At 49.1% G+C, this 25,898-nt stretch overlaps 2 protein-coding genes across 4 annotated transcripts in view; both read right to left on the reverse strand.

Moving 5' to 3' along the window:
• On the reverse strand, window positions 1–18,412 carry VDAC3 (voltage dependent anion channel 3). 2 transcript variants are annotated; one of them, XM_073653967.1, is made up of 9 exons: window positions 18,292–18,412; window positions 12,992–13,062; window positions 11,891–11,940; window positions 11,251–11,403; window positions 11,107–11,159; window positions 3,875–4,102; window positions 3,631–3,781; window positions 2,066–2,123; window positions 1–668 (listed from the first exon to the last, which is right to left on the reverse strand). In XM_073653967.1, exons 1-9 carry the CDS (start codon window positions 18,378–18,380, stop codon window positions 577–579), a joined length of 945 nt encoding a protein of 314 aa, XP_073510068.1. In that variant the 5' UTR covers window positions 18,381–18,412; the 3' UTR covers window positions 1–576. The 2 variants fall into 2 exon arrangements, with proteins under 2 accessions (XP_073510068.1, XP_073510069.1); XM_073653968.1 differs by having other exon boundaries at window positions 18,247–18,315.
• Window positions 18,413–23,107: 4,695 nt separating this feature from the next.
• The window catches only part of IKBKB (inhibitor of nuclear factor kappa B kinase subunit beta), a 30,931-nt gene continuing 28,140 nt past the window's right edge, over window positions 23,108–25,898 (reverse strand). For both annotated transcript variants that reach the window (XM_073653970.1, XM_073653969.1), the window contains exons 21-22: window positions 24,820–24,910; window positions 23,108–23,902 (exon numbers count right to left, since the gene is read on the reverse strand). In XM_073653970.1, the coding sequence (XP_073510071.1) occupies window positions 23,834–23,902; window positions 24,820–24,910 (160 nt within the window). In that variant the 3' untranslated portion in view covers window positions 23,108–23,833. The remainder of the gene's footprint in view (window positions 23,903–24,819; window positions 24,911–25,898) is intronic.

Genomic DNA, 25,898 nt, shown 5'->3' on the forward strand with positions numbered 1-25,898 from the left:
TGCAGGTGTCCATCTTTATTACAATACTCCAAATATTAAGTTACTTCATGAGAACACTCTGGACAATGGAGTGTGCACTCACTGTAGTGTGAGCGGTAATGACCGGGGGACCCTCCCCTACTCTGACGTGAGCGCACAACTTCCACGGTAAAGCAACTAATTTGGGGGACAGGGTAGTGTTCTAAACTTAGGGGGTCCTAGCCTGTTATTACAAGCAGACGGCTCAAATACAGGAGAACTAAAACAGAAACTTCCAGGAAACTAGGCTTAGAAAATGTGGCTTTTTATCCCTAGACCAGACACTGTGTAGTGTGTGGGAAATCAATGACCTAATGCTGCGGGGACACAACGTTTAACACCTCTGCTGATCGTTACTGAGAAGGATGTTGGGTTGGCCCCCGGGGGACAACATCGTCCATTCCTGCAGCCATGTGAACCGCTGCTCCTTAAGATGCAGGACACATCTCAGCACTGCTTCATCTCATGCTCTATGTGATACCACATCTGTTTCTTGGGAGTCTCTGGAGGGGAGAAGGGTCAGGGCTGGTGGATCTTCAGTGATGACCCACTACATCCTTACGCTTCCAGCTCAAAGCCCAGGCCCACCTTGTGTCCTCCGGAGCTAAAGTTCTTCCCGTTGATCAAAGCAGACACGGTCAGCTTCACTCCTGGAAAGAGAAGAATTAAAATGGGGGGAGGGATTATCTGCCTGGGGCCACAAAGCAAATGTGGCTTCAACACAAGTGGCCAAAGATCGCTGTAGGTCTCGCATGAATGTCTGGACGGGCACGCAAAGCATGACCACATCGATCAGATGGCTTCTTCCTTCTCCGAAGCAAATACATCCAATTAGAAATTTAGCATAGTTCTTCTGATTCTCTATGTCCTTTACCCGTGTGCAGGGTATTGCAGTAGCTTGGGTATCCATGGTTATGGCCACTAACATCTAATTGTCACTATGTGTGGTTGTAACCATGGATACCTAAGCTACTGCAATACCCTGCACTGCACATGGGGTAAGCGACAGTGAATCAGAAGAACTACATTTCTTATATTAATACATCTACTACATATTGGGATAGGATCTTGGAGATGGGAATACCCCTCCGATAACGGATCGCACACTGATGCCATCTCTGTGCTGTCAGTGATTTTCACTGACCCATAGACTTATATTGGTCATTTTGATCCATGACGAGGATCAAAAACGGACATGTCTTTTTTTTTTTTTTTGTGGTCACACGGTCTGCAAAAAAACAGACATGTGCACAGCTCCATATATTATGTTGGGTACGTACTCTATTCATGAGAACCACAGGTAGAACATGTACATCTAAAATTGATGTCTGAATGAGGCCTTAAAATAATCTGTCAGCAGGTCTGTGCTATGTAATATGAGAGCAGCATGAAGCAGGGGCAGAAATCCCGATTTCAGCGATGTCACACTTACTGGGCTGCTCAGTGCAGTTTTGATACAATCTCTGTTTTTTCTGGTGTAGATGGAGCAGACCTCAGAATGCTGAGCTGTGTATAACCCCGCCCCCACCACTGATTGGCAGCGTCATGTGTACACTATCAACAAGCTGCCAATCAGTGGTGGGGGCGGGGTTACAGATTAGCATGACTACCTGGCAAGTGACACCTAGTCCTGCAGTGATAATCTCCTGCTGATAAAGCGCTTATAGTTTTGAAACTACAGCAAGCTGCTGAGCAAGTGACACATCACTGGAATCAGGGTCTCTGCCTGTACATCATGCTGCTCTCTGGTTACATATCAAAAAAACTGCTGACAGATTTGATTGAAAAAGAGTATTTCCATATGTGATTAATCTGCAGGTTTGCAAAGGGTGAAATCCACAGACATAAAATAACCACACCGCTGTGCAATTTACGCTTCAGATTTTCTCGGCAGCACATGCATGAGACGTCTTACAATCTCTTCCACTCTACCCATTATGTCACACACTGCAGATATTCCTGAGACGGAAAATCCAGTGCAGATCTGAATAGTGGGTGATATGTATCACATGGACTAAGATATATAACATGGGAATCGGGAACGTACCTGGCCGCAGGCTCTGTGTGTAGCCTACCCCAATCAGACTGGCATTGTTCACTTTGGCCTAGAAGGAAGAACAGCGACATCGTAAAGTGAAGACATTGTAGATTGCTGGTCAGGGCAGGTCTTGCGTTAATGATGGACTCCACCCTAAACTGAAAGCATTGCATGCGGAAATCCAAATTAAAGCAGAGAGACATAGGAAAATCCATCCATAATGGATGACATATCAAAGTGTGCATTAGGGCTTAAAGGAGTTGTACAGTACTACGATATTGATGATTGGTCAGCTGATACCTGGAGCCACGGCCTCCCAAAAAGGGTTCCCGGTATAAAGAGCCAAGACATCACAGAGCCATCAGTAATGACTGTTCTCAGGTACTGCAGCTCAGCTCACATACACTGATCTGCAGTACCTGACAATGACAACTATACAGTGTACGGCGCTGTGCTGGCTCCCTACACTGAACTTCCGGGGGCTGTGGAACCCAATAGCAGCAAAATGGTGGGGGGAAATTGGCTGTAAGATCACCTTAAAAAATTATATTGACGAGCCATCCTTTGCAAGGTCATTTTATCTGGACAACCCCTGCAATATTCAGAGCTTTTAATCCATGACAGTACAGTACATATGTACACATTATATGGAAGGCCACCGATTTCACCATCTGACCTGGATGATTGGGAGGTGGAGGTTCCCGTGGATTCTCTAAGAGTTGACGTTGGGAATTTCTATGGCTTTTGTGTTCAGGCAGCAGCTTTCTGCTTTCTCCTCTCTCCATGTTGAAAACACATGAACGCTCAACCTCGCTGAGCACTCGTATATGGGAAAGTGATGTTCACCAAACAATCGTATGTATGGGGTTTACTGGATTACAAAAAACACGGCATCTTTCTTCCAGAAACAGCGCCATACCTGTCCATGGGTTATGTCTGGTATATTGGATAGTAACTGCCCAACCACCACCTATCACTGCTTTAATCAACACCGTGGCCGAGCCTGGTACCATGGGTTGTGTCTGGTATGGCACATTGGATAGTGATTGTCCCACCACCTATCACTGCCGTAATCAACACCGTGGCCGAGCCTGGTACCATGGGTTGTGTCTGGTATGGCACATTGGATAGTGATTGTCCCACCACCTATCACTGCCGTAATCCACACCGTGGCCGAGCCTGGTACCATGGGTTGTGTCTGGTATGGCACATTGGATAGTGATTGTCCCACCACCAATCACTGCCGTAATCAACACCATGGCCGAGCCTGGTACCATGGGTTGTGTCTGGTATGGCACATTGGATAGTGATTGTCCCACCACCTATCACTGCCGTAATCAACACTGTGGCTGAGCCTGGGACTAATGCTCAGCCACTTATAGAGGTATGGCACGCCACTGATTGCGCTTTAGCTGTTTTTTTTGGGTGAGCTTGTTGGGTACCCGGGGATCGCACATCCACAGATTGTGCAATAACAAATCCGGTATTAGTAGTGGATAAAATCTGTACGGTCAGAGTAAAGCGTTGCAGCACAGTGCACACAGAGCCGCTGCCATTCCTGGTGGCGTACTTACAGACAGTGTGGTGTTGCAGTCCAGCTGGTACTTGGCTCCGATGCCGAAGCGTGTGTTGTTACTGCCCGCACTCCATGCCAGGCTCACAGAGGTCTCCACATCCTTATTGACCTTCTGGTAGATGGAGCCTCCAAACTCCGTGCCGTCGTTCCTGAGCAGAGAGGAGGCAAAACCCCGTCACGTCGTTGGGAGAGGAGCCGTACTACCGTTATACTGATGTTACGGTGTTATACATGGTACTTACACGTTTGTGTGCAGCTGGAAATCACCCGCCGTGTAGCCCAGTGCAAAGTTGTTCTGTGCCAGTCTGGACTTGGCAGTGTCAAAGGCCATCTGGTAGCCAGCCAGCCAACCTTGGTAGCCCAGGACTCCCCATCCATATATAGTGGGACCAGCCAGGTCCAGGTCAACATCCACCCCTAGATTGGCATACTCCCTCTTGTAGGAGGTCTTCAGTTTGGCGCTCTTCTTACTATTAGACAAAAAGAAGAGAGATCATTATTCCATATGCATCTTCTAAACTGGCTGGTTAATAGTGTGGTCTAGGCACCCCCCATACACGAGAACGCTGGACCACCCAAACTTCGATGACTTTCCTTAGAGCAGGATTTCACCCCTAAAACGATTTATATGAGCATGTCGTTTTTCAAAGACAAATCAAGCAATATCTTTAGATGGTCAGTTCGTTCCTCCGCTACCGAGAAATCAACGTTGGAATCGATATGCAAATGAGGCTGATGAGCTATGGTAGATCTGAAGCCTCTGGTCACTCCAGCTCTATTCCCCTCCCTCTATGTTGTGTGATTTCAGGCAAAGGAGCCATTAATTAAGCAGGTGGTGGGGAATAGAGCTGGAGTGACAGAGGCTTCAGATCTACAAATAGTTCTTCAGCCTCATTTGCATATTAATGGAACACTGATTTCAGCAGCAGATGGAAGGAAGGGAGACACAGTCATTACTAGTGGGTAGGCGGAGCCCACATAGGATAGAACACCTCAGATTAAAAAAGAGTGTTGTCCGGCCCCTCCAGCTTGGGCTCCTCCTACTCCAGCTCTCCAGTCTAAAATTTGAGGTCACAGAGGATGGTCGCTGCTGGAAGCAGCTCCTCAGAAATTTTTTTTATTTTTATCAGACAGAGACTTGGACCCCCGTGGTCTTGAGGTCTCAGGGGTCTCAGCGCTGCTGGACCCCCACCCCTCCCTTGGCGGATCTGCATTACCCTTTGAGAGAGGTCCCTGCAGAACCCTGCCGGCCCCGGGGGATGAGGGATGCTTCCCTGGCGGGGACGCAAACCGCGCATCTGGGGTCACTGCGTTCTCCGCCCTGGGGGGAAGCTTGGGCACAGCGCCACAAATCCCTGGGGGTCCCTGTGGCGCTCAGCTGGGTGAGTACTCAGCATGTTAATGTGTTTTGAGTGCTGCAGTGGCTGCTGCGGCAGCCGCTGCTACATGTATTCAGGTGGTGACTTGTGTTTTTTTGTCCGCAGGTGGATGCCTGCAGGACATGGAAGCGGGGCAGGAGCGGAGAGCGGAGGAGTCGCGCGCGCTTTTTTTGAAGCCGGCGGGGGGGCGTGGCTTCGCGCCTTCCCGGTCTTTCGCGGGCAGGAAGCGCTCTGAGCGCGCGCTTTCTCCTGCCCCTCCTCTTCCGGCTTCTCTCTCCTCACAGCGCGGCGGCCATTACTGAACGGCTTCCATCGGGCTCCTCACTCTCCTCTCCTCCCGACAGACCGAAGGAACACTGCACCGCGGCCAGCTGGGTGAGTCGCTTCTGCCTGTCAGGGCAGAAGCTTAACCCCTCACCCCCTCAGCGCAGGGCACCTTTCTGAGGCACAATAAGGTGGCAGACTGTGCTGTCCTGCGGCTATTACCTCATATAGAGGTTCCTTTTTTTGTCTGGGGCTCGCACATCCTTTTCATTTCACAGAGGTTGTGGGGAGTCTGCGACATTAACCCCTTATTAAGCGGTTATCCCTTAATTGGGGGTCAGCTGGGGTAGCTCTCTCTTTAAGAGCTTTAACCCTTCAGCTTTCTTTTAAGAAACCACACTGTCCTACTTACTGACAGGTTTAACCTGCCATATACTGTGTGAGGGCATGTCAGATCAGGGTCCAGGAGGTGCGGACCGTCTCCCAGGTCCGCTACAGGATCAGTCTCGCGTGTCTGACACGCAGGAGTCCTCGACGGCGTCAAGCGCAGCGGTCGGGGGTTTCGGTGATGGGGCAGTGGTCAAAATGGAGGCCCTCACTCGTTCTATTGATGGCCTGTCTGACCTTCTAGGTTATTGGGTGTCAGCTAGATCCTCTCATGGCAGGAAGCGCCACAGGCCGGTACTGCCCTCCCCACGCAGCGACTCGGAGATCTCTGTTATGGAGGGTTCCCCTTCAAGCTCAGATGGGGAGATGTCCGATTCGGATAAGGAGGATCGGCAGGGGCACTCTGCCTCTTTTTTGGGCCGTGCAGAGGCTTTTATTGGAGCCATGAGGGAGGCGTTACAGTTTCCGGAGGAGGTAACTAGACGTCCTGGTAAGTCGGCCCGGATGTTTCAGGAGTCGCATAGGTCGCGCTTGGCAGTGGATGGGGCAGTGGAGAAGGAACGCCTGTGTCCAGATAAACGTTTTCAGGGGACACGGTTTTTTGAGGCACTGTATCCGTGTTCCACGGAGTTGATTGATAATTGGATTCCTTCTCCTGAAGTGGATGTCCCTTTATCCCAGCTGAGCAAATCCTCATTACTGCCTGTTAAAGGGAAGGCGAGTCTGCAGGATCCGCTGGACAGAAAAACGGAGATGGCGGCGAAATCCATCTACGAGGCCGCGGGTCATGGATTCAGAGCGGTGCTAGGATCCATGTGTGCTTGTAAAGCTTCCCTAAGCTGGTTGGACCGTCTACGGACGGCGTGGCAGGATGGATCCCCGCTATCCGAGGTAGATGGGCTTTTCAAGTTGTTGGAGGATGCGGCCCGATATGGCAGTGATGCAGGTTTGGATACCGCGTCACTGCTGTCCAGGGCGCAATCCTCGGCGGTCACAGTCAGAAGAGCACTGTGGCTCAGACAGTGGACCGGGGACGCGGTTTCCAAGCAAGGTTTGCTATCTTTAGCTTACAAGGGTGGTCAGTTATTTGGATCTGACCTCACGGAGCTGATTGTCAAGGCAAAGGCAAAAGAAGCGGCCTTACCACAGCGAAGAACTGTGGCTTCTGCGTCGGGCAGGCCTAGTGCCGGTAGTAGTCGGCGGCCCTTTCGGTCCAAGGGACGGTCCGGTCAGCCCTCTTGGGGATCGGGTCGTCCCTCTTTTTCAGGAAAAAAGGCTTCTCAGAAATCCCGCACTCCCTGGAAACAGAGCTTCCGTCAAGACAAGCGGGAAGCTGACAAAAAGCCCGCTAAGGCGGACTGACGCCAGGTTTTCTCTCGAGTGGGGGGTCGCCTGCTCCAATTCGAATCGACTTGGGCGTCCCGCGTTTCGGACGCCTGGGTGACGCGGGTTGTGTCAGCAGGCTACTTCATAGAGTTTCTTTCTCGACCCCCGGACAGGTTTTGCCGATCTCGCATTCCGTCAGAGCCCGAGCTAGTTGCCGCTCTACGGCAGGAGGTCGATTCCCTTCTGCAGAAGGGTGTGGTGGTACCGGTTCCGCCGGAGGACCGGGGAAGAGGGTTTTATTCAAACCTCTTTGTGGTCCCCAAAAAGGAGGACAAATTTCGCCCCATTCTGGATCTCAAAAGATTGAATCGGCATGTCCGCACCCGGAAATTCCGCATGGAGTCGCTTCGCTCGGTTGTGGCGGCCCTGTCGCAGAACGACTTTTTGGAGTCAATCGACATTCGCGACGCTTATTTGCATGTTCCCGTCGGAAGGGCCCACCAACGCTTCCTTCGTTTTGCCATAGGTCAGGACCATTTCCAGTTTGTGGCCCTACCATTCGGGTTGGCCTCGGCGCCCAGAGTTTTTACAAAAATTCTGGCACCTCTCATGGCGATCCTTCGAAGACAGGGGGTTACGGTTCTTCCCTACCTGGACGACCTTTTGATTGTGGCGTCCTCAAAGGAGGAGGCGGTGACGGCTCGCAATCTATCCCTTCAGCTCCTGGAGGACTTCGGGTGGCTGGTCAATTGGAAGAAGTCGTCTCTGGAACCGTCGCAGTCAATCCTGTTTTTGGGGATGCATTTCGACACGGTACGAGCAGTGGTGTCCCTGCCTCCAGACAAGCAAGCAAGTCTTCTTCGACATGTACAGGTTATGAAGTCTTCGACAGCAATGTCCCTTCGAAGGTGTATGCGCCTTTTGGGTTTGATGGTGGCGTCAATGGAGGCACTTCCGTTTGCCCAATTTCATTCCAGGACTCTCCAAATGCTCATTCTGAACCGTTGGGATCGATCACAGGCTTCGCTGGATCGCAGTGTCATCATCTCCCACAGGGTGCGAGAGTCTCTAGAATGGTGGTTACGTCCGGAAGCGTTATCCCTGGGGAAGTCCTTCCTCCTTCTGAGGTGGTCGGTCATAACCACCGATGCCAGCCTGTCAGGCTGGGGGGGTGTCTGAAACGATCTCTGGATTCAGGGAGTATGGTCGTCGGAAGAGTCTGTCCTGCCGATCAACATCCTGGAATTGAGGGCGATTTTCCTTTGCCTCCAACACTGGACGGTCCCTTTAAACGGTCTGCCAGTGCGAGTGCAGACAGACAACGCAACGGCGGTCGCGTATATCAACCATCAAGGTGGAACGAGGAGCTCCAGGCTCATGATGGAAGTGTCTCGGATCCTGGTATGGGCCGAGGCCAAGGTGCCAGCCATCTCTGCGATTTACATTCCGGGAGTTCAGAATATCACGGCGGACTTCCTCAGTCGCGAGAAGGTGGATCCCGGAGAATGGAGTCTTCACCCAGAAATTTTTGCACAGCTGTGCTCCCGTTGGGGAACTCCTCAAGTGGATTTGATGGCATCAAGGTTCAACACCAAGTTACCGACGTTCATGTCCAGGTACAAGGACCCGAAGGCTGTGGCGGTGGATGCTCTGGTGGCTCCGGGGGACCAATTCGAGCTAATCTATGTGTTCCCGCCGATATCCTTACTTCCTCTGGTGTTGCGTCGGATCAGACTGGAAAGAGTCCCGGCTATGTTAGTAGCCCCAGACTGGCCAAGGAGGACGTGGTTCTCGACGCTGGTGTCGCTTCTGGCTGCGCCTCCACTTCCTCTCCCTCTTCGCCCGGACCTGTTAACCCAAGGGCCCGTTCGTCATCCGGACCTGAAGTCTCTGCGTTTGACGGCGTGGCTCTTGAGACCGAAATCTTGACTCGTCAAGGTTTTTCAGCCGAAGTCATTGCCACTCTGCGAGCTGCCAGGGGTCCTGCCACTACTAGGATCTATCACAAGACTTGGGAGGCCTTCTTTTCATGGTGTTCGGGTTCTTCAAGGAACCCGAGGATTTTTTCCATTCCCAATTTGTTGGCCTTTTTGCAGTATGGCCTGGACAAGGGTTTGGCAGTTAGCACTCTGAGGGGTTAGGTTTCTGCTTTGTCCTTGCTGTTTCGGAAGGCTATCGCCTCGCGTAGGGACGTTCGTTCCTTTTTTCGCGGGGTAACCCGTCAGTTTCCGCCGCGGAAGGCGCTTGTGTCCCCTTGGCGGCTCAATCTGGTCTTGGAGGCTCTTCAACATGGGCCTTTTGAGCCTATGGACTCCGTTAGCCTTTCTTTGCTTTCTTGGAAGGTTGCCTTTTTAGTGGCAGTCACCTCTTTGAGAAGGGTTTCTGAACTGGCGGCTCTTTCTTGCTCGCCTCCTTTTCTGGAGTTTCTCCCGGATCGCGTGGTGCTTCGCACACGGGGCGACTTTCTACCTAAGGTGGTGTCACAATTTCATGTTAACCAGGATATTGTGTTGCCCTCGCTCTGTCCGGAACCGAGGAATGCGAAGGAACGGGCCTTGCACTCATTGGATTTAGTGCGGCTTTGAAGTTCTATTTGTCTATTACTCAAGGTTTTCGGAAATCGGACTCTCTGTTTGTGATTCCAGCAGGTCGTCGGCGTGGTCAACGAGCTTCCAAGGACACTATAGCTCGATGGATTCGGTCGGCCATTTTAGAGGCTTATCGACTCGAGGGCGAATCTTGTCCAATTAAGATTCGAGCTCACTCCACGAGAGCTGTGGGTTCATCGTGGGCTTTTCATCAAGGGGCCTCGGCAGCTCAACTCTGCCGGGCGGCTACCTGGCGTTCCGTCCACACTTTTACAAAGTTTTAAAAGGTGGACGTCAGTGCTTCCGCTGATGCAGCCTTAGGACGTAGGGTCCTGCAGGCGGCTGTAGTTTAAGTTATCGTTAACTTGTATTTAGCGCTAGTTGCGCATTTTTCTAGGTTGTTGGGATTCTGCCTCTGTTGGTTTTTTCCCACCCTTAATTTTTGGACTGCTTTGGGACGTCCCACTAGTAATGACTGTGTCTCCCTTCCTTCCATCTGCTGCTGAAAGACGGATTTTGGTAAGACCTTACCTGTAAAATCCTTTTCAGCGAAGGAAGGAAGGGAGACACAGCTCCCTCCCATGGCAGAAGTGTGTTGTTGTGTTTTCAGATGCGGCGTGACCCTTCTCTGATAGCGATTATCTGGGCTGAGGTCGGCGCGCTAAGGCTCTGTTCCAGCATTGCCAGCTCATCGCAGTGGTCAGGTCCAGTGAGTAGTACCTGGGACTGTGTGGTTTTTCTGTTATATGCATAACCTGTCTCTTGTTTTTTTCTCTGAAGTTCTTCAGAAGGGGTTATGTTGCTCCGCTGGTGATATTTGCTCTTCCTTAGCTTGTGTACGGACTGGAGAGCTGGAGTAGGAGGAGCCCAAGCTGGAGGGGCCGGACAACTCTCTTTTTTAATCTGAGGTGTTCTATCCTATGTGGGCTCCGCCTACCCACTAGTAATGACTGTGTCTCCCTTCCTTCCCTCGCTGAAAAGGATTTTACAGGTAAGGTCTTACCAAAATCCGTCTTTCTCAGTGACAGAGGAACGGACTGGCCATGTAAAGGTATTGCTGGACTTGTCTTTGAAAGAGCTATATACACATATAATTTGAAAAGTGAAATCTTGCCGACAGATCCCTTTAAGAGGATCGTTCACCTTTTGGGGCAATTGTTTATTTATTTATTTTTTACTTAAATTTGGAGTTAAAAAATCATTTTTGCAAATCGAGTACCTTAAAAAAAAAATGTATAGTCCATTTTGAGGTGGTTTGCGGTTATAAATCAGCTAAGAGAACAGATAAATCTACAAACTCTCCAGTCAGAAACAGCTCACTAACGGATGCTCAGTTAACTCATTCTGCAGCTACCAACAGATACAGGCTAAGGAAGGCAAACTGCTAACTTCTTATGAAACCTAATTGTAAAGATGATGTTTCACCCCAAATACATGCATTTAAAAAAATAAAATTGTCCCCAAAAGTGGACAAACCCTTTAAGTGATAAATATGTATGAACGTTAAGAAGGTAAAGCATCAGCACTCACCCGGTATTGGGTACAAATGTGGTATCCAGCGCCAGTTTCAAGCCCTTCGCCAGCTGTATAAAGAAAGAGAGACAAAGTATTACACCTTCATGTGATCCTCATGGCGGCTCAAGTGATGCCTCCAGAATGGCAGCCGCCGCTCACCTTGTCTTCTATGGCGACCTCCGTCCCTAAAGTGTTGTCCGTGTTCCACTTCTGGGTGAAGGTGATCCCCGCTTCCTTCAGCTTGTACTTTGTTTCCAGGTTTCCTATTGCTTTGCCCGTGTCAGTGTTTGAAGATCCGCTGCTTGTGAACTCCTAAGGGCAGAGGACACAAATATTACTAGGGGGGGTCTACGGCCTTGTGAGGGGCTACAAGTACAGATAGTGGAGCAGATCACAATAGGACATGTCATCTCAATAGCAGCTAGTGAGGGGCATCCAATGTAGGGGACCCTATATGCACCTGCCATACTAAGTCCATATAACTTTCCGCTATTATGGCTTACCATCTGTAAGATCCCAGGCAGCATGGAGGAAAAGGAAACAAATCACCAAAATCATAATAAAATCAATATAATGTGATCTACATGCGCATAGCAGAGCTGGCTTTGTCACCTGAGACATGATTTCTGTAAGCCATTTTCAGATATATGGGATTTTCCTCAAGAAATCGGTCTTGTGTGACTACATCCCATCGACTACGAGGAAACTTACCGACGAACGCAGACCCTTATTTTACAGCTCACAGCCCACAATGAAAAAAGTGACAAATACAGCTCTGCTACATATCACAGCTACATACCACCCCACTGGAGGATTTGGTCTTGAGCTCCAACTTCACCAGCCCAAACCCTGTAACAAGAAAAGAAACGCTCATCACAAAGTCACGGTTCACACCCATCACAAAGTCACGGTTCACACCCATCACAAAGTCACGGTTCACACCCATCACAAAGTCACGGTTCACACCCATCACAAAGTCACGGTTCACACTCATCACAAAGTCACGGTTCACACCCATCACAAACTCACGGTTCACACCCATCACAAACTCACGGTTCACACCCATCACAAAGTCACGGTTCAGGCAACCATTATATTAGGGAATAAGCAATACCCCAAATTAAAGTTATTTTAGAAATCACCATGTGTGTAAATAAAAAAAAAATTTAGAAAAGCAATAATGTCCAACCGTATTTGATTTTTCATTTCAAAAGGTCCATAAATCATTGCCAATTATGGTAATTGCAGTAATTTCCCAATATATCCATATAATGAACAGAGCATAATTTCACCCCATGGCCCTGGTTCTACTCACACGACATCGAGTTATGTGATACAATTCTGTCAGTCGGGTGTAACCACTAGTGGGAGCTCAAGAGTAATGTGAAGACTGATCCTCTTCGGAGTACAATGGGACATGTGGAAACCCACATACAGTAAGCTCCCCCTAGTGGTGCATGCAGGAAAAATGAAAATGTATTATTTAAAAGGGATTTTCACACAACACAGTAGGGGTGATCGTTCTTGACGGCTGATGAGCCCAACAGATCGCAATATCAGGGTTCTCTCTCTGCATGGAGTAGCGATTGAACATGCTGCTCCACAGTCTATCCGACATTTTCTCAAGAAATAACAGCACCCCTGTCTATAAGATGTATCTGGCTCTACTGAAGTGGGCTTATCTGCAATACCACACCCAACCTGTGCAGAGGTGTGGCACTGTACAGAACAAAAACAATCGCAGGTTCGGATCCCGAGGGGGGGATACAAATTAAATCGGGGTTAAAACGACAAGCCATGCCGGCCACAAGGCTGTAACGCAGGGACACGGAGAGGCATGATGTGACGGTGGCTGGCGGATGAGGAGCATTTTCTTCTTATGGTTTCCATTAACACTTACCATATCCCTTGTTAAATACATCGCGGGCGGATTTGCCCAGGTCTGCATAGTTTGGTGGTACGGCCATGGCTCTAGAGGGGAGATGGAGAACACAGTTTACATGTGGTGATAACAGAAAAAACATTAATGGTTGTTACCTGCCATAAATACTGCAGAATTATAGAGAAAAACAACAATCAAAACTTCAATCTTAATCTATTTTCAACAGATCTGAGCGGCAATACCAGACACAACCTCTGGATAGAGGTGGCGCTGTTGCAATTTTTTTTTTCTAATCCTGGACAAAAGCTTTTAAACTGCTCGAAGGTTCTGGTCCACTGGTCGGTACATGGCTGTACCACGGACACTGGGTGTCAGGGGTTGTGTCCCCACGTGCTGACAGCAGGTGACATATGACAACACCCTAGTCATGTGTGTCCGGGCAATGACAGGACCCCTGATCATGTGATGGCAGCTCCACAGGGGCTCGTCCTTACCACCTCCCCCGGACACAGTCGGCTACAAGCCTCTTACTTTTTTCGTGACCTAATCCCTTTAAAAGATCAGAGTACGGGAGGCGGCTCAGAGCAAACGCCGAAGACACCGATGAAGGAGCTTAATGTAAATCTACAATCGACGGAGCTCAGATTACTACAGGAAAAGTCCATTAGTCTAACATCTGATGGTCTGGAACGTCCGATAATCTGGCAGAAGGCAAAAATAGTCCCATGCCAGATTATCAAGAATTTACGATTTCTGGAAACCCCCCTGATCCTGCACCCGTCACACTATGCCAGGGAATATCTCAGCACCCAGCATAGCGGGGGGGCGCAGGGGAAGCTTAGAAGGGGACGCAGCACATCAGCATCGCAGACACTTCATTCTCAATAGCAAAGGACTATCCTGTCCTAGTAATATGCCGTCGCTGTGCAAGGGGCCGGGGTAGTAAGGAGCAAGGGTACGGAGCCGGACCCCTGTAACATCAGAGGATGCTGAGATCGTACAGGTGATTATCTGTGAGAGAAACATGTACAAAGGTGTCTCCGGGCCGGAATATTGGAGACAGCCCCATCTTCACTCATAAGCCTCAGTCCTGGACCAGTTCTCTCTACCTTAAAGTCAGCCAGCCCCCTTCTCCGTCCACGCATGGGCCATTGCAGAGAAGTCAGCCAGCCCCCTTCTCCGTCCACGCATGGGCCATTGCAGAGAAGTCAGCCAGCCCCCTTCTCCGTCCACGCATGGGCCATTGCAGAGAAGTCAGCCAGCCCCCTTCTCCGTCCACGCATGGGCCATTGCAGAGAAGTCAGCCAGCCCCCTTCTCCGTCCACGCATGGGCCATTGCAGAGAAGTCAGCCAGCCCCCTTCTCCGTCCACGCATGGGCCATTGCAGAGAAGTCAGCCAGCCCCCTTCTCCGTCCACGCATGGGCCATTGCAGAGAAGTCAGCCAGCCCCCTTCTCCGTCCACGCATGGGCCATTGCAGAGAAGTCAGCCAGCCCCCTTCTCCGTCCACGCATGGGCCATTGCAGAGAAGTCAGCCAGGCCCCCTTCTCCGTCCACGCATGGGCCATTGCAGAGAAGTCAGCCAGCCCCCCTTCTCCATCCACGCATTGGCCATTGCAGAGAAGTCAGCCAGCCCCCTTCTCCGTCCACGTATTGGCCATTGCAGAGAAGTCAGCCAGCCCCCTTCTCCGTCCACGTATTGGCCATTGCAGAGAAGTCAGCCAGCCCCCTTCTCCGTCCACGTATTGGCCATTGCAGAGAAGTCAGCCAGCCCCCTTCTCGGTCTGGAGGAGTTGTCATGTCGTTTAAACACTCAAACCAGCATGTCAAAAAATACTAGCCACCCCTCCCCCGGCTCTGTCTTTGTGTCTGTGGGCTGAATGGACTACAAACAGGACACGGGAGCTGGCAGTGACCTCATGGGACCTTCTGTACCATTAGTGCTGGTGGAGCACACGGAGGACATTCCAGCACTAATAAGCAGGGGGCGCTGTAGGGTACGGAAGGGAAGAGCCAAGGATCCATCTTGTCTGCAGTCTCTCACACTGTCTCGGAGTAATAGGACATCTGGTGTTGCAGGTTTTCTTCACGTTACTGCTCCACCCATGTTATCTAATGGCACCACATCAGGGCCTGGCGCACCGCGAGGGTGGGGGCACCTCAGGAGAGGGGGCAGGGAGGATAAAGCAGGGAGCAGATAATGAATTGGAGCCCGGCACCAACTATAGATGCAGCAGAGCTGTACAGCGCGGCCCCCGTAGTATATAACACAGGGGCAGGCACTTGGCGCTTACTTAACCAAACAAAACCTCGGGGGTCAGTGCCCACCGCTTAGTATGTAAATATATCTGAAGAACCTGTATACTGCAGGAAAAGAGTGATCCCACTGAAAAAGACTACAGCCCGTCAGAAATGGCTGATAACAGAGAACAATAGAGGTCCAGTGTACAGCAACCCAGGGACTTCCCAACCAGCAGGAATGTGGACGAGGCGTGCGGGCGAGACGGGAAGGCATTAGCAAGGTCACATTCCTATACATATATTATACATAAAATAGAGAGCACTATATGTGTTACTGACCCCATACACAGCCCCCTGAGGAGCCCCCCATATGTGTACGGTTACCCCCCTCCTGCTATATGCTGTACACTTACAGCCCCGAGGGGAGAACAACCCATGTCTGTATACAGGGCACACGACAGTACAGCACGAGCGGACCCCCGCATACACAGCACAGATCAGTGTATGTAAGGATAGCCGGGTATTTATGTGCTGTTCCCCCAAATGTGCGCACCCCATGTGTCAACGTACGGAGTCAGATCCCCCATGTATCACTGTAATGTGCTATGTGAGGAGGCGCGGGTGTACTTACATTACAGTAATAAGCAAAACTGACTATATACTCAATATACCGCTGTACTAGGCGAGCCTACCCCCCTCCCCATCTATCGCCGTACTGTGAGGCTACCCCCCTCCCCATCTATCGCCGTACTGTGAGGCTACCCCCCTCCCTCCCCATCTATCGCCGTACTATGAGGCTACCCCCTCCCCATCTACCAGCGTACTGTGAGGCCACCCCCCTCCCCATCTACCAGCGTACTGTGAGGCCACCCCCTTCCCCATCTACCAGCATACTGTGAGGCCACCCCCTTCCCCATCTACCAGCGTACTGTGAGGCCACCCCCTTCCCCATCTACCAGCGTACTGTGAGGCCACCCCCTTCCCCATCTACCAGCGTACTGTGAGGCCACCCCCTTCCCCATCTACCAGCGTACTGTGAGGATACCCCCCTCCCCATCTACCAGCGTACTGTGAGGCCACCCCCCTCCCCATCTACCAGCGTACTGTGAGGCCACCCCCCTCCCCATCTACCAGCGTACTGTGAGGCCACCCCCCTCCCCATCTACCAGCGTACTGTGAGGCCACCCCCCTCCCCATCTACCAGCGTACTGTGAGGCCACCCCCCTCCCCATCTACCAGCGTACTGTGAGGCCACCCCCCTCCCCATCTACCAGCGTACTGTGAGGCCACCCCCCTCCCCATCTACCAGCGTACTGTGAGGCCACCCCCCTCCCCATCTACCAGCGTACTGTGAGGCCACCCCCTTCCCCATCTACCAGCGTACTGTGAGGCCACCCCCTTCCCCATCTACCAGCGTACTGTGAGGCCACCCCCTTCCCCATCTACCAGCGTACTGTGAGGCCACCCCCCTCCCCATCTACCAGCGTACTGTGAGGCCACCCCCCTCCCCATCTACCAGGGTACTGTGAGGCCACCCCCCTCCCCATCTATCAGGATACTGTGAGGCCACCCCCCTCCCCATCTATCAGGATACTGTGAGGCCACCCCCCTCCCCATCTATCAGGATACTGTGAGGCCACCCCCCTCCCCATCTATCAGGATACTGTGAGGCCACCCCCCTCCCCATCTATCAGGATACTGTGAGGCCACCCCCCTCCCCATCTATCAGCGTACTGTGAGGATACCCCCTCCCCATCTATCAGCGTACTGTGAGGATACCCCCTCCCCATCTATCAGCGTACTGTGAGGCTACCCCCTCCCCATCTATCAGCGTACTGTGAGGCTACCCCCTCCCCATCTATCAGCGTACTGTGAGGCTACCCCCTCCCCATCTATCAGCGTACTGTGAGGCTACCCCCTCCCCATCTATCAGCGTACTGTGAGGCTACCCCCTCCCCATCTATCAGCGTACTGTGAGGCTACCCCCTCCCCATCTATCAGCGTACTGTGAGGATACCCCCCTCCCCATCTATCAGCGTACTGTGAGGATACCCCCCTCCCCATCTATCAGCGTACTGTGAGGATACCCCCCTCCCCATCTATCAGCGTACTGTGAGGATACCCCCCTCCCCATCTATCAGCGTACTGTGAGGCTACCCCCTCCCCATCTATCAGCGTACTGTGAGGCTACCCCCTCCCCATCTATCAGCGTACTGTGAGGCTACCCCCTCCCCATCTATCAGCATACTGTGAGGCTACCCCCTCCCCATCTATCAGCGTACTGTGAGGATACCCCCCTCCCCATCTATCAGCGTACTGTGAGGATACCCCCCTCCCCATCTATCAGCGTACTGTGAGGATACCCCCCTCCCCATCTATCAGCGTACTGTGAGGCTACCCCCTCCCCATCTATCAGCGTACTGTGAGGATACCCCCCTCCCCATCTATCAGCGTACTGTGAGGATACCCCCCTCCCCATCTATCAGCGTACTGTGAGGCTACCCCCTCCCCATCTATCAGCGTACTGTGAGGCTACCCCCTCCCCATCTATCAGCGTACTGTAAGGCTACCCCCTCCCCATCTATCAGCGTACTGTGAGGCTACCCCCTCCCCATCTATCAGCATACTGTGAGGCTACCCCCTCCCCATCTATCAGCGTACTGTGAGGCTACCCCCCTCCATGTGTAGACAACCTAGCCCATCGCTGCACACTGACGCCCCCTGTAGCACACACCACGTGCACACACCCTACATTGTGTCTCAGTGGCTGAAGATCCAAGATGGAAAATGTCAATATCTGGATTTATAACAAATTCTGAATGACACAATCTCCAAGTGATGGAAGAGACTGCGGCTCCCGATCGTCCGGAAACCTCTCCTCCTCCTCCTCCGCGGCATCAGCAGAGCAGCCATGTACTCAGCGCTGATCCCCCTCACGTATGGATTACTCCATGCCTCCACCTGCACACAAGCCCATCGCTAGACACAGCCGGTGACCTCCTCTGCCGCAGTCACACAGCAGCGCTCCATTACCGCGCGTCTCCGCACTCATTCACACACGACCCCGGCCGCTGTCACCTGTCCCCAGCTGAAGGTCTCCGTCCTCTGCGTCGCCAAGTCACAGGCGCATGCGCAGATGTACCTCCGCTACTACTCCAAGAGCACATGACACGCCCAGCCACGCCCACCCAGGACGAGAAGCAAACAATCCCCTCCTGTCATTGGCTGAGTAGACCCTGGAGGACCTAACGGCCCAAACTGCCGAGCAGCGAGCACCATAGAGTCGCGTACTGGGTAGAGCGTCTTCGCGGCTTTCTTACCAAATTTCTATGGTATATGTAGTAAAATGATGTAAAAAAAAAATAAATGGCGGAATAGGTGACAGGAGAGGACGAGCCGGGACCTCTAAGCTCTGGGGGTGGAGGGGTTATTTTTTCCTGGGAGTGCTCTCTAATTAATATATGCTATGTATGCGTTATATTCGGTGGGGTTTTTTGTGCATAGTTTGAGTATGTGTATAATTCATTGTAAATTCTCCGAAAAATAAAGAGCATAAAAAAATAAAAGAAATTGCAAAAAAATACTAAAAAAAAAAGCACCCCCCAAATAAATCTTCACGCCCGTTCCCCATCTATTCATAGCACAATATTGTATATTGCTGATATCCTCACCCCAGGGATCAGCCGCTTATCTCCAGACACCCCTGTGCCATCAGCACAAGCACTGCGCCCCCACCGGGAGCTTCATGGCCGAGCATCTGCATGCAGCCTTACATCACCAAGCACAATGCCGAGCGTCGGATGGAGTGGTGTAAAGCCGCCACCACTGGACTCTGGAGGAGACGTGTTTCCTTGCAGTGACGGATCACACTTCTCTGTCATCTGATGGAGGAGTCCGGGTTTGGTGAATGCCAGGGGAACGTTACCCCCTGACTGCATGGTGCCAACTGTAGAGTTTGGTGGAGGAGGGATGACGCTATGGGGGTGGTTTCCAGGGGTCGACTGAGGCCACTTAATTCCAGTGAAGAGAAATCTTAATATTTCAGCATATTGTGGACAATTGTAGCTTCCAGCTTTGTGGGAACAGTTTGGGGAAGGCCCTTTTCTGTTCCCCATGATTGTGCCCAGTGCACAAGGTCCATACAGACCTGGTTGGGGGAATTTGGTGGAAGAACATGACCGGCCACACCGAGCCCGGACCTCAGCTCCATCCAACACCTTTGTGATGAGCTAGATCGGAGATTACAAGCCCGGCCTCTCCTCCAACATCAGCGTCTGACCTCACAAATGGTTTTCTGCATCAATAGACAAAAATTCCTCCAAAATCTTATAAAAAGTCTTCCCAGAAGAGCGGAAGATGTTATAGCTGCAAAGGGAGGACCGACCACTCATCAATGTCTATGGATTAGAACGGGAGGTGACAAAGCTCCTGTAGGAGTAATGTGGAGGGGGCACAATAAGTGTGTACCCAGCTAGTTTTATAAAGGAATTCTGCAGGATTTCAGCTCTGAAGCTTGCAGAATTGAAGATAGTATAAGACCACGGTCAGTATTTTACATCAGTATTTGTAAGCCAAAACCAGGAGTGGAACAAGCAGAGGAAAGGTATAATAGAAACACGTCACCACTTCTGTATTTTCCTTGGTTTTGTCTTACAAATACTGATGTAAAATACCGTCAGTGTGAACGTGGCCTAATACACACTGCATACCAGGATCAGGGGACTGACGCTCACACTGCGGCTCGGCGGTTTGCTGTGATTGATAGGAATTGTATTTATGTCATTTGCTTTCTCTTTGTGTAACGGTCACAGAAAGCAGAACATCCAGCGCTCTGACATCATAAGGCAGATGACAGAGAAAGTCTGGATCTGAAGCCATCATCTCCAGACAGGACACCTGCAATGTATGACATCGGCTTCCCTGCAAAAACCAAAGCTTAACTGTTCGAATGTATTTCAAATGGAAGCGACTTTGCAAATAGTCTGATGCTTCAGACAAATCATCTTTATTGTGCCCTTCTTCTACTGTCTGCAAGTGTAAGACTTAAAGGGGTTGTCCACGTTTGGGATGAAAGCCTGCAGTGACTATGTGCCTGCAGACTTCTGAATCCTCACAGCGCGCTCACTACACACTGTCAAGATTCTCTAGTTGCGAAAGCGGGCAGTCACGTGACCGGAAGTACATGATTTGCATACTTGTGGCCACATTCTGACTAGACATGCTAGGCCTCACTCAAAATAACCTGTGCACATCTAGTCGGTATGTGACCTCATGTATGCAAATTGCTTACTTCAAGTCATGTGAGTGCCTCATCTCCCCGGCAGGATCGGAGAATCCTGACAGCGTGCAGCGCACACACTGTGAGGATTCAGAAGTCTGCAGGGTACAGATTGACTACAGACTTCATCCCAAACTTGGACAACCGCTTTAAGGGACAGATGGGAGTAAAACTGAAGGATCAGACTACGATTTTGCTTGTAGTCGGTAACCATGGAGATGCCTTGGTCTGTGTTGTAGCTGTATACACAAAACAACATATTTTTAATAAAGTCGACTAATTTTGGAACTTTTTTTTCATTAGTAAGGGAGACCCATAAGGAACATGAGGACATTGCGCGGCATATACTGTAGCAGATAAACCAGAATATTCACTACATTGTAACTGATTTACAATATGTAGCTATAAACTGGTAAAAAGCGGCTTTATATATATTTTTTCAATAAAAAGCGGTTAATAATTTACATTTTATGCTTTTTTTTTTATCCTCTTTTATTGAACTGCTTTATGACAGAATGAACAGTTTCAAGGTCGAGTACGGAACGTGACCCTGTATACGAGCTGTCGAGCAGTCTTGTCCTCCGTTACCGTCCGTCTGCAGTCTGATCGGTCACCAGCAGCTTGTCGTGGAGTAATACACGAGATATACAACTAGTTCATGTTGCTTATATAGCGCCAACTTATTCAGTAGCGCTGTACAGAAATTGACATTGGTCAATATAGAGGGCATTTGTCCAGCCCTGTCTGAAAGTTGGTATTTTTTAAGAACTGATCAGCAGAGGGGAGAGAGCACCAGGAACTCAGGCAAAAAGCGAAATTTGGGCCTGATTGATCAAAACTTTCACATGAGAACTTTGGATTAAAAGCTTTGAAAAGTCGCAAATTTTTAGCGCAAGTTGTGCCAAAATTTAGCAACTTTTTGCCAACTCCAGGGGCATTCCATACGCCAGAAATCTCACTCCAGTCCCTGACCGGAGTAAAACTCCTGGCGTAGCACACGGAGGAGCACGTCACTCGTCAGACACTCCACTTCATGAAGATGCATCTGACTTCCCCACAACTCCCCTCAAGACCTTTGTTTTTGGGAAAATGTTTTTTTTTCTCACCTAACTGCATGTATTTGGAGCTAAATATCATTTTTTGCAGTTAGGTTTTTGTTAAAAATTCGGCACCGTTTGGCTTCTATAGACTGTTAGGGCGCAATTTGTTATAACCTGTTTTTTTTTTGGTTTTTTTTCATTTATTTTTTCTTTTTTGTAGGGGTATTTGTGGATACCATTTACGCCAAATTTTTCAAAATAGCATGCGTGGTTCAATAACATGCAAAATAAAATTAAAAAAAAATGCTCTTTTTTTTTTGGCAGTAAACCTTTTCTGCGACTTCTTGGCACACAAAAAAGTCACACGTTCCACCTAATGTCAAAAAAAGGAGAGCAAAAATTTTAGGACGTACATAAGAATAAGTCCGGAGGGAACATTTACACCCAAAAAAATGTTGAGACCTTTATAAAAAAAAAAAAAAAGTAGTCGCAATTGATAAATCGTCCAAAAACATCTGTAAACATCAAACCCGGTCATCGTCATCGCAGAATAAGCTGCAGAAGCGAGGAGCCAGCTATCAGACATGGCTGGGTCACAGAGAAGGCAGAGATGGTTCATTACCATCTCTGCCTTCCTGATCACTGTATATACAGGTAAATGAGAGCTGTGAATACAGAATAGGAAGGTCTTACAGCGCCTTCATACCTTCCGCACCAGCGATCACAGGATCACCAGGTCCATGGGAGGGAGCTGGTGGGTTTGAACAGACCCAGACAGCTGTGTTATGCAGCCAGGAGGCTGAATTTACCCTGTAACTAGGGCTAATATTGCCAGCCCCAGTTACAGGGGAAGTCAGATACAAAAAAAAAAGTATTTTGAATTCATTTGAATGGGTGAAAAACGCTGCAAAAACACTGAAAGAATTAACAAGGAAAATATACGAAGCAAGTACCTGAGATTTTAGAAATCTCATCCACTTTACTAGTACTGTAAAAACGTGACTTTTTTTTCTACGGGGGTAACAAAAAAAAGCGTAAAAACCGCAAAGTATGAACAAGCCCTAAACAAGAAAGCTGCTGACAGTCCAATATATTGTTACTAGCTCTGTCCTGGTCCAGAAAAGAAAAAAAATGGCTAAAATATAAAAATAATTGTTATGGAAAGAAAGGGGAACACAATTTGAAATGCCTTTTGGTTTTCCTTTGTGGTCAGGAAAAAAAAAATGTTAAAAACAGATGTGAATTTTCTGGTTTTGTTTCCTTTTTTCACCTGATGTTGGCCAAAAAAAAAGAAGAAAAAAAATTGAAAAATTAGGCTCCACGAACCATAAAAAATAAATAAATAAATTAGAATATATGAGAGTTTAATGGGCTCTCAGCCTCAGACAAAATTCCCTGCCCCCATAGGAATATATGCTGCTCAGGCACATGGAAGCTGATGGGGACTCGTCTTTACCGATGAGTATCATGAGCGTCATGTGTGAACACAGCCGAAATCCGCTCTCCGGCCGCCTGCTCCTTCCAGTTCATGATTCTGACCGGGTAATGGATGAATGAACACACAATTACCATATCATATGATATAATAAAATACATTTATTTCACCACAGATCATAAAAACGTCTTTTTTTTTTAACAAGCAAAAAAAATTATTATTTATAATATGAATTATTATTAAACCAGTAAAAAAATATTCTTAAAAAAAAAAAAAAAAAGTTTCTAAACTTTACTCATAAAAGAGCACAATGGGGCAGATTTACTAACCCTGGCCGATATTTAGACAGTCGGAAAATGAGCTAAAATTTATCATCGCCTATTGGTTGGCCTAGTTTGTGCCATTATTTTGCTCATATTGCCCCAGAGGTGAAAAAAAAAAAAAGAGTGCAAGGTATGTTGAGTCTTTTTTGGTGCAAATTGAGCCAGAAGTCTGGAGCGTCTAGCTTAGTAAATCTCCCCCAATGTGCATTAAAATGGCTTTGTTTTTAGGCCTATGGTATCAGGTCAATTTTTAATGTGCAGTTGAATCATTGTTTTTTTTTTTCTGCAGTACCTGCTAGCAGCCTGTAGGTGACGCTGTACCCGTTTCTAACTGCTCCGTAAGAAATAATGGCAGCGCTGCAAACCGTTCCTGGTATCTCATCATTATGATCCGAGCAGCCATATATTTTTTTTTTTTTTGGCTTAAATTGAAATAAGCTCGGCTTTATTGATTACAGAAGGTTTGGCCATGTGCAGTGGAACACGCAATCATAAAAAAACAAGTTAAAGGCACCATTTTCACGGTCTTATTCCCCCCATCGCTTCACGTTGCTGTCAGCCGACAGCCCCCCGACTCCTCTTCATGTGGCGGCAGCCATGACCAGTCTAGTGACTGTGAAATAAAGAAACAATGGTTATGAGGCCAAGATCAATGCATTATAAAGGCTACAGACACAATGGCTGCTATAGAGCTTTACCAGAAAAAATAATGCTTGTGGGGTTGGAAATTAAATTTTGGAAAGGTCCAAAATCACTGGTGTAAGCGTAGAATTAAAGGGGTGGTACAGTGAACTCCTGCCCCACAGTGGCCATTGTTTTTTCACTTTTGTGCTGTCTAACCACTTAGATGCTGCAGTAGCTATTGAATCTAGCATCTAAGGGGGTTAAACCGATGCAATCTGAGCTAACGCCGCAGAAGTTATTGCCGGCTGTCGCTTTCAACAATGACAGTACTCATTATGTAGGTGGCAGGCTCACCTCCTGAGTCCGCCCCATACACCCACACCTGACATGTGAGGTAAATGTACGTCACACGTCGGAAAGTGGTGAAACAGTAAATTAAAAAAAAATGTTGAAATATTCAGATATCCCCCTCCGATCCCCATTTAAGGACTGCGTTTTCTTTCTCTGCCGGTCATCATTTCTGTGTATGAAGGGGGCTGACTGTTCATTTTAACAGCTTTTTCTATGGTTGAAGCATTGACAGAGAAGGGGGTCGGGCTTAGCTATAGGAATGAGCAGTCAACCAGCCCCCTTCACACACAGCAATAAAGATGTGCTGACATAGGAAACTCAGCCCTGATTTCAATTGGAAATGTGACTGAGGTTAGCTCCCCCTAGTGGTGGCGGCAGGAAGCCAGACTTTTCCAACTTGAGAATCAAACTCCTGACTCCCACCGAGTGCTAGAACTAAGGACCTTACACCCTTTTCCTTTTTCACTGGTGATCCAGACTGTTCTATCGTTTTACGTCTATAAGTATTATGGAAAGTGAGGAGCGTCATTTATCAGTGTCAGACATTACACTTACCATTAGGTGGGTGTCTTGATCAGCCATTAAACTTTTCATAGAAGTCTCCAGTTGTCCACACAGACTCTGTGACTCAGACAGAAGGTCCTCACTGTGATGACATACACAATTCACACACGAAGGAGGAAAAAAAACAATGTCTGCTAACGAAGCGCAATAATCGCGCAGATCTGCTGTGACTGCAACGCAAAAGCAATGAAACACAACAGCCCCCCGCAGTCACAAAGAACTTCTGACTCCACCGATCGGTAGAAGGTTCTTAGCCACTATTTTGATCGCCCTGACAAGACAATGATTTTCTGCTCTGTATATTTGGGGGTTGTGGCTGCCTTCATCTAGGTTGTACGCACGTCCCCCATAGGGCCATGGCTGGTTTTAAATAAAGCAAAATATAGCCGATTCCTAAACAAACCCTCAATTTATTTTGGAAGCCTAGGCTCAAAAGAGAGGAGGACTTTACTTTAGTGACCCATCTATAGGACAGTCTTGTCGTGAGAGGTAGGCTGACACAATTTGATCAAAATGTGTGCCGGATATATATTTTGCTCTCTATTTATGTATCCATGTACGTAGAGAGGTAAATTTAGTTTATTTATGTGTTGCTTTTTTCATTATTATTATTTTCTAGGTCTGCTTTCTCTGACATTTCTGCTTGTGCTGCTGCAGGTTCAGAGCTCAGTGTGCTTTCCCTGTAACAGATGCCCTCTCTCCACCTGCGTTTTGAGCTCAGTGGGCTTTCCTTGTAACAGATGCCCTCTCTCCACCTGCGTTCAGAGCTCAGTGGGCTTTCCCTGTAACAGATGCCCTCTCTCCACCTGCGTTTTGAGCTCAGTGGGCTTTCCTTGTAACAGATGCCCTCTCTCCACCTGCGTTCAGAGCTCAGTGGGCTTTCCCTGTAACAGATGCCCTCTCTCCACCTGCGCTCCGAGCTCAGTGGGCTTTCCCTGTAACAGATGCCCTCTCTCCACCTGTGCTCCGAGCTCAGTGGGCTTTCCCTGTAACAGATGCCCTCTCTCCACCGCCATTCAGAGCTCAGTGAGCTTTCCCTTTTCCCTCCATCCAGTCTCCATTTTCCGCAG

The sequence above is a fragment of the Phyllobates terribilis genome, unplaced genomic scaffold, assembly GCF_046119375.1.
Source record: "Phyllobates terribilis strain yellow unplaced genomic scaffold, ASM4611937v1 Scaffold_11__3_contigs__length_659146591, whole genome shotgun sequence".
Taxonomy (NCBI): Eukaryota; Metazoa; Chordata; class Amphibia; order Anura; family Dendrobatidae; genus Phyllobates; species Phyllobates terribilis.